The sequence below is a fragment of the Choristoneura fumiferana genome, chromosome 13 (genome assembly GCF_025370935.1).
Source record: "Choristoneura fumiferana chromosome 13, NRCan_CFum_1, whole genome shotgun sequence".
In the NCBI taxonomy this organism is placed as follows: Eukaryota; Metazoa; Arthropoda; class Insecta; order Lepidoptera; family Tortricidae; genus Choristoneura; species Choristoneura fumiferana.
The window spans coordinates 1938920-1947962 of record NC_133484.1 but is presented as its reverse complement, the minus strand read 5'-3'; the positions used below and the strand labels follow the sequence as shown (position 1 = coordinate 1947962).

Here is a 9043-nt window from a genome sequence, read left to right as displayed (position 1 = left end):
ATGGATGCACAGGAAAACCAGAAAAAAAACCAGCACTGGAATCGAACCCAGGTCCTCAGCATTCCGTGCTGCGTGCTATAACCCCTACACCACTGCTGGACAGGAATCTAGACACGAATTTTCCTATGCATATATATCTCAAGTTGCTTATTTCTACTTTGCTACTTAAGGTGGCACGATTTCCATACTAATTTATTTACACAATCATGAGCGCTTGAAAGAATAATTTGAAACTAAAATCACATCTGTTGACGTTTATTTTGTTCTTTATTTGAGGCATTTTTTATTTATATAAAGAAAGCTTTTGATTAATAGCTTAATCTAGATTATTATTTTAGTTCATTTTTGTCAATATGTGAGTGGACGGCGACAGTATCGTACGCCAACGGCTCGGTTAGTAGTGTGCGTTTCAGCTACGTTGCCAACTCGCCGACAATTCGATGCTAAGCGACGTTGCCAGATTGCGTTTGATTTGTCTGATCAAAATCACATTCCCATTTTGAAGCTCGTTTATCTTTTTTTTATAATATTTTTGCTGGCCATTGGTACAAAGTCCGTCAGTCAAAAGACTGAAGTGCAATGAACAAATGCATTGCCAATATTTGGATTTCCGACAGAAATTAGGAAGAAAATACCATAACATGAACGTATTAACAAATAAGTACGGAAAATTGCATTAACGGATTATAAATTAGTAGTGATAAAATCAGATAAAGGCTGCATGGCTTGTGGCTTTTTCCATAAAATAAAAATAAAAAAACATCAAGTCAAATGTCAAATTCGTCAAGTCATAATTTTTTGTTCGTTTGTTGTCCATTGCTTGTCATGACATTGTAAACTAATGAGTAATGTTTTCCTAAATTAAATTATCGAAATTGGCGGGATTATCATTATCTATAATCTATAATGTGAATGCAGTTATATTTTCAAGTATTGAACTGAATTATAATTTACATTTTGAAACTATGAAGCCACGAACTTTGCGAAAAAATTACATAAAGCATCAATACTCTGGTCTCGAAAAAAGACGCATTATAAGGAAATTAAAAGTAAGTACAGTAGAGGCTGAGTACAACATACAACTTCCACCACCCCCGTGGGTACCGTAGGAATCGGCTGGGATAATATCAGAAGATGGGCAGCAGCGTTTTCCAAGCAACCCCACATCATATACTTACTACGCTCGCCAACCGCTTATCAAACGTGGCGAGTACTATTGGCAACACGGGAAAATATGGGAGGCCTAAAGTCTCAGTTTCCATGACGTAGGTGTTTAGGACAGATTTTTTTACTGGTTTTTTTTCCAAGTCCCCAGCCCTTGGTAGCGGACTAACTTTTGAGCCTCATATCTCGGTAATCTGAGTTCAGAGAAAAGCTCATTTGACAAAATATGCTTCTTCAAAATATGTTTTATTTTCATAATAAAATATTTAATTACAGAGTGAAAAACACTGTCATAACATACATTGTCGGCTGGTAAGCTGTGTATGAGACTGCCACAAGACTGGAAAAGTGGCGTGAAAATGCAAGAGGCACTCATAGTGGTTGTATGTGGGCTAATTTAATTGACTGATGTAAATAAATAAATAAAAACTGACTTAGTGATGGACTTTTTTATTTGTTGTTCAATAGAGCCTTCGATTACTACCCAACAATTAAATTTGAAATAAAAATAAACAAGTCTAATTTCATATTTTCACGTGTTTTTCATTGAAGGAAAATATCGTGAAGAAACATACACACACCTGCTAAATAATTAATGGTGTGCGCTATATTTCAATTCACACTGGGCCTGCGTTGAAAAAAACGCCCAGGCCCTCATTGTGAGAGCAGGCCTGTGTACATACATGTATAGGGATAATGATTATGGCTAATTTCTCATAGTATGTAAACTGTATTGTAAATAAAAAATAAATTAACAATCGTTGAGTTACGGTCAAGGAAACTGAGTCACTTACCAGGGTGGAACCTATGTGCTACTAATGTCATGTTGTTACATCCCATACACCTGCCAAAGAAATCACAGCGCAATTGAATATGAAAAGGTTCCACTTGGGTTCCACTTTGGTACGTGATTCGGTGTCCTTGACTTTGTAAAGGCGAACTTATCCCTCGAAGGATCTCTACCAAGCAACCCTTGAGTGGATTCTTCTTCTTTCTGTGCCTCTTCCCATTATTTGGGGTCGGCCTCCTCGTTCTCATGCGCCAGGTCGGTCGATCCTGGGTTGTCTCCTCGTTCAACTGGGCTGTTTCAATCCTTTGATATGGTGGACCACCATGTAGCAAGCGGGCGACCTCTGCCTCTCTTGTTGTCCGGTAGTGCGAGAGCTTTCTTAACGACATGGTCGTCGCTGCGTCGTCTCATGACATGTCCGTACCACCTCATGCGAGATTCCCTAACCTTGTCTGCAATGGGTGCGACCTTGTAACTTCCTCTGATGTGTTCGTTACGCACTTTATCGAGTCTCGTTACACCTGCGCCATCTCAGCATTTCATCTCATTGACATGGAGTGTCTGTTCATGGCCTTTTTTGATCGCCCAGCATTCAGCGCCGTACACCATAGCTGGTCTCACAGCTGTTTTATAGACCTTGCCTTTGGTCTTTATCGGCATACGGTGGTCACAGAGCACACCGTGAGCGCCCCATCTCTGCCAAGCTACATTTACCCTATGCGTCACGTCCACGTCCACACTTGCGTCCGCGGAGAGGACCGAACCCAGGTATTTGAACTGGCTTACTTTGGCACTGGGGTGTCCATCGATATAAATAGTGGTGTTATCTGCTTTGTGAGGCTATAGTGGCACGGCAAGTACTCGGTTTTGCTTCTGCTAATCCTTGAATCCAGTTGGATTCCAGGGCTTTTCTCCATAGCTCTAGGGTGTTGTTGCAGTTGTTTCGCGCATTTGTCAATGAGAACAACATCATCCGCATACAGCAGCACCATGGCAGGGGGACTGGATGTCTCCAGTGAGGTAGTCCATAACAATGTTGAACAATAGCGGGCTAAGAGCAGACCCCTGATGCACGCCAACTTTGACGTCAAAGGAATTGCTTGTACCAGCTAGGCTTCTCACTCTCGTGCTTACATTGTAATACATATCCTTTACAATGATATGTAGCACTCAGGTATTCTTTGCGATCTTATAGCTTGCCAAACTTAATCTTACAACGGGTTTGACCCGAACTTCCTAAGCTGTGGGTAGCAAAAAGTATATAATCACTGCGTTTTTGTGGGTAGGGTAAACTCTAGCCTTATGCAACTAGGCCAATCTGCTCTTTGATCATGAGAGAGAAATTAACAAAGACTTCTGTATACAACAAATTACAAGCATGTGTGCGAAAATATCTCCGTCGAAACTGCAGCGATCAAGTGAAAGTATTTTCTAAATTAAAATACATCTGAATTGGTAGGATATATCACAAATTTCACGCTATTGGCGGTATGTAAGTACATTTTTATAAAAATATCCATGATTTTCATTCCTAAAAAAAATACGTGGAATTTGCACACTAACGTCATCTACTGGCGCTGTAGTGCCTAGCTTTCGTGCTTAGCTGACCGTGACAAGCGACCTTAGGTAATCGGCCCGCTATCACACCGTACAGTCAGCGTCATATAGTACGTAGCAGTCAAGATCACCAATACTTGGAAAATACAAAATAGTCATTACCAGTGAATCAGTCAAAGCGGTCAAATTGTTCGAGACATCCAACGTGTACAAATATAGTGGAGCACGCACGTCGCCAAATACTTTATAACATTCAAGCCGACATTATACCGTAGCAGCCAAAGTATCCAAAAGTATGGATACCGCAGGAAAAATTGACTTTATTACATACCTGTAAGGTCAATGATCCAGTTAGCTAGTCCTCTTTAATATAATGTGAACGGTGTTCCATTTTCAGTATCTTGGTGCAAGATGCACATGTCATTACCTTTTTAATTAAATAAAAACTCTTTTATAATGTAATTATACTGGCCAATTCAAGCCATATTAAAAGGAAATCCGTTAATCCGGAATTCTGACAATGTAAATAAAAATGTGAAAAAAGCCGTCAGGCTCCAAATGAAAGAGACGTAACGATCACTGACAAGTTGGTACTCTTTTCGGTGATTGTCAAAAACAAAAGTCGAATCTGACGTGTTAATTCGCACTCAACTCGAGATTAAACCTTAACCTTTTATATAAAGCTCAGTTTTCTAGTGTGTCCCATACTTTTGGATATTTGGCTGCTACGCTATTCAGTGGTGATGTGCGTGCTCCGATTTATTTGTACGCGATGGATGTCCTGAGCAATTGATCGCCTTGGTTGGGTCAATGTTAATTACTATTTGTATGTTTCCAAGTATTGGTGATCTTGACTGCTACGTACTATATGACGCTGACTGTACCACACCACAGTCGATTGATGGCGAACTGTGTCGAGCGTAATTCGCGTTGGAAATTGGACAATATTTTCGGATCCTTAGCTTTTAAGAACCATTTAACGACTTTTTAAACAGTTTTCCCGAGAATAATCCACGTTTATGTCGCCAACCAAGATAAACCTTTTGTTTTCGTCACTTAACCTACTTAGAAATAATTCCAATCTCAAATCTCCATTTCCAGTTCTATTACATTACAATTATTATAAGTTTACAATTAATTATTTCTATTGCACAAAATTCACAAGAATTGAGCGGCTGCGGTGTGTAGGTCGCTCCGTTTAAAGGTACCGATACGGTTGATAAGTACTTACAGAGCGACCACCGTACTCGATAGATGTCCGGCAGTAGTAACTAGTAGCCATAGCCACACAGCCTACGCGCTCAATCTCATGCTTTCTGCACCAAATTACGTACAGCTAGAACATTTGGTCCTCAGTGCGTAATAACAATTCCAATAGTGCAGTTTTACCAGTAATCGAACGAACATTTTGTGCAAGACTTATCAATTGTGATTTATTACTTATTGTAGTTATTAGCTTATTGTTAGTCTGGATTTGGTCGAGGTGAGTGCGTCTTCAAGTTTGGTGCTGTGACAACGTTGAACCTCCGTACGGAGACACCCTCCGGCCAGTTTGCGAGATTTTTGACAACTTCCACCTTACCAGCTGGCAATTAAAGACCACTGAGCAAGCATCACTTGATCATGGCGAAAAGATGAATATGGCCTCTAGTCACATTGAGTTTAATACAGGTAGCATCCTGATGGTGGGAATGTCAAAAAAAAACCCATGGTTTTTATATATTTTTTTGTATAGAAAAGTCAATTATAAGAAACTAATTTCAATATTTTTTTCTTTTATTATTGCATTCAAAATAGTTTGAATAGTAGAATAGTATTGGTGAGTTAATAATAAATAAAAATAAAAAATAAAATAAAAATCATTTATTTCAGACAATTAAATCCATAATTTGTTAGTAACAAGGTGACTTATAATACTAGTTAGTTAATCATACTTAATCAAATATTAATTTCAAATTATAATTAATTTACAATAATCATTAATAAAATTTAATTCACTAAGTATATAATTATCATTACTAATGTTTGCTGTCGCTAATTAGGTCTTTGCAACTCCTCGACTCTCTTTTAATTTCACTGACCTCGGTCTCCAAATTCAAAAACAACGTCAACCATCCTTTCAGACGCCGCGCCGTTGTTGTTCCCGATTTTTGCTTCGCTGGTGCCATTTTTCAACAGTTGTTTTATTTATTTTTTGTAAATATGTATGTAAATTTTTCGATATTAATTATCTATTCACATATTACGTTTTTAAATACTTAATAAAACGCCATACATAACATCTTTCTTGTGGAAATTTATAGAATTTGTGATCACTGTTTTTGCTATTGTTCTTCTAGTTAACTAACTACGCAGCAGATTTCGTAACGCATATTTATTTATTTTTGCTTAATAATGCACGAATAAAGTGGTGGCAACAGGATGAGCTGATGCTGCAGCCAGGATATCCAGCACACTAGTAGGTACACTTTAAAAAAAAATATAGTACATATGTCGTGTTTGGATTCGTTTTGATCAGTAATTGATTCTACATACAATGGAATGGTGGCAACACGACGAGCTGATGCTGCAGTCAGGATATCCAGCACACCAGTATACTCTTGAAAAAATAAAAGCAGATATCTCGTCTTTGATTCCTTCTGATCAGTATTTGATTCTTCTCTACTACACACAATGCTGTAGCCAGGATATCCAACACACTAGTACACTTTTAAAAAACAATATAACAAAGTTTAAAAAACAATATAAAAAACCCCCGACACAAAAAACGCCGCCTAAAAAGACAACTAAAAAGTAAAAAATAATTATGCACTAGGTACCTACCTAGCTGTTTCCCGCGACTTCATCTGCGAAGAATTCGTTTATCCCTATCCCGCGGGGACTATGCATAATTCCCGCAAAATTAGCCTAAGTTAATTTAGCATGTACCTACCTAGTAATATTTTTTTATTTATCTAAGCGTAGTCGGTGTCGGGGGACTGCTAAGGTTAACAGGAAACTAAAGTACCTACGTATGTTGTATTTTTAAAGTACCTCTTAACCTTAGCGGTCCCTACGCTTAGATATATAAAAATAATTAGTATTCTAAATTCTAAGCAACTAAAGTAGATACCATGTTCGGATAGGTATTGCGTGAAGTAAATGTTCATGCACCCTAATCCCCATCGTATAGTTACTGATCACAACAATGTTATAAGTAACTAAAAGGCGCATTCATCTCAGAGTGGGGTGAATGTAACTATTACTACCCTCGTGGAACAATAAAATAAATTATTTAAAAACCTTAGCCTGTTTGTAGTGTAATTAAAGTTGAAACCGTTCACTAAAATGTAAGCAATCAAGTATATTTGTTTGAATAACTCTTCTAATTATATAGCTCATGGTAGAGGGCGGCAAAGTGATTATACATTTTTTTTAGTTGCTTTCGCCCCGGGGTTTAGTAAGGTTTAGTTATCTTTAGCGGTATTTACGTAACGCAATTTTTTCTTGTAAAACGTTACGATGAGTAACAGGGGAGGAAGGGGGTTTCGAACAACGCTTTAGGTCATAGTTATTTTATAAAAAGTTCATACTCGTAGGTACTGTAGTGTTCTCAAAAGTGGGAGATTCGCTGAAGATGTTGTTCTCGGTTTATAAATGCTATTATTAATGCCTGGGGAAACCTGCACAAACCTGCGAAGCAATTCAATGGTGCGTGTGAAGTTCTCAATCCGCACTGGGCCCGCGTGGGAACTATGGCAAAAGCCCTCTTCTTCTGAGAGGAGGCCTGTGCCCAACAGTGGGACGTATATAGGCTGGGACGGATGGATGGATTATTAATGCCCTCGTGCTGACTTGCCATAAATTGCAAAGATTTTTCTAACAAAGTGTATCAATGTCTCCTGACTCCTGAGTTTCGGGACAGAAACAACACTAAAAAGTTGATTGACCCTTCTAACAACAGATGTCGCGCCTGGACGTGGTGATATTCGGAGCTACGGGCTTCACCGGAGCCAAGACTGTAGAGGAGATGGTCCGGATAGCCAAGAAGTACCCCGGGCTGGCGTGGGGCGTCGCCGGACGCTCGCAGTCCAAGCTGGAGGAGCTCATGGCTAGCTTGGGGAAGAAGACAGGTCAGTTCTAAGTTCAATTTACACCGTGAGCTGAGCAGACTCATTAATTACTTAGTTTAACGTAGGTAAAGTCAACGTCATAAATAAGTGATCACTTTTGTACCTTGTCTTTATATCGTCATGTTTGAAAAGCAATACCTACGTAATTGTGTACCGACGAAAACGACAAGGTACAGTCGACGTCACGGATATGTTTACAATTGAATCTTCTAAAAATATCTTTACGTTTAAGCATGTTGACATTCAAGGTGACAAATATTTGTTTACGAAACTCATGACAAGTTCATCTTTTCAATCAATGCTTCATATTTATGTTTACTACTTTTGTCTCATACAATACTTTCCGAACTTTGCGACAAATATTGGTTTACACTACACTTTACATAATAAAGTTTTCTGACAATGTGCTATAAATAAGTATATACACGTTAAAAGCTGCATTTCTAAGTTTACGTTCAAACGTGCATTTGTATGTTTACGGCTCGTGCTACATAAATATGTTTACATTGCTAATACGATCTTCTTTCTTCTCAATTTCATTATTTAAACGTTGCCACGGAAAGTGCCGGGTGTTGTACCTGCACTTCCTCTCTTTCAAACAAATTTTCAAAATACTCTTTCCATCTCTTTAACACACATTTATAATGTTCCCATCTTGACTCCTGATTGTACTCAGCTCTGAGGTAGGAGTTTTTCCTCTAGCTGTTTTGATGGATTTCCAGAAAAACTTTGTTTGAATATTAAATATTTAGACTTAAATTAGAAGTGCATATTTTATCTTCAACCGACTGAGCTGAAATTTTGCATGTATGTATAAATCCGGGGTCCATATTGGCTCATATACAATTTTTTTATTCGATTATTTATGATAACACCGCTTTGTAATCATAATCATCATTTCTCCGAAAATTGTTTCTTATATATTTTAAAGGTACTTAATTATTTTTACTACTACCTACATTGTTCATAAAGATACATATTTCGATAACGAGATTTCATCTATACCCATAATGTTATTTGGGAGAATTTCTTCAGTTATAAATTTATTTTATATAATCATTTGTACTCATGTGATTAAAAGCTATATTATTTAAACTAAACGTATATCGGAACGTGCACAGAGATTATGATTTACATTGGAGGGTATGCCTACTTTAGTCCGACCGCGTATTAAAAAGGTAGGCTGCTAAAACATCATGATTCGCATTCTTTGTTGTTCCTATACGTGTTTGTGTGAAATATGGAGGCGAATGAAGATAAATTTTGCCAATATGGACCCTAAATAATAATATTTATTAATAATAAACCCTAAATATTATTATTAGATGTTACCTAAAGATTATTTAAAAATTACCTACTCGGAAATAATATTGATCATCAAATAATTATATTGGGTTCATAGTTACAAGTATTAGCAAAA

At 37.6% G+C, this 9043-nt stretch overlaps 1 protein-coding gene across 2 annotated transcripts in view; it reads left to right on the top strand.

Annotated features, from left to right (window-relative positions):
* The first annotated feature begins 4921 nt into the window (after window positions 1-4921).
* The window catches only part of LOC141433884 (saccharopine dehydrogenase-like oxidoreductase), a 28598-nt gene continuing 24476 nt past the window's right edge, over window positions 4922-9043 (top strand). For both annotated transcript variants that reach the window (XM_074095978.1, XM_074095977.1), the window contains exons 1-2: window positions 4922-4994; window positions 7455-7623. In XM_074095978.1, coding sequence (XP_073952079.1) covers window positions 7455-7623 — 169 coding nt within the window. In that variant the 5' untranslated portion in view covers window positions 4922-4994. The remainder of the gene's footprint in view (window positions 4995-7454; window positions 7624-9043) is intronic.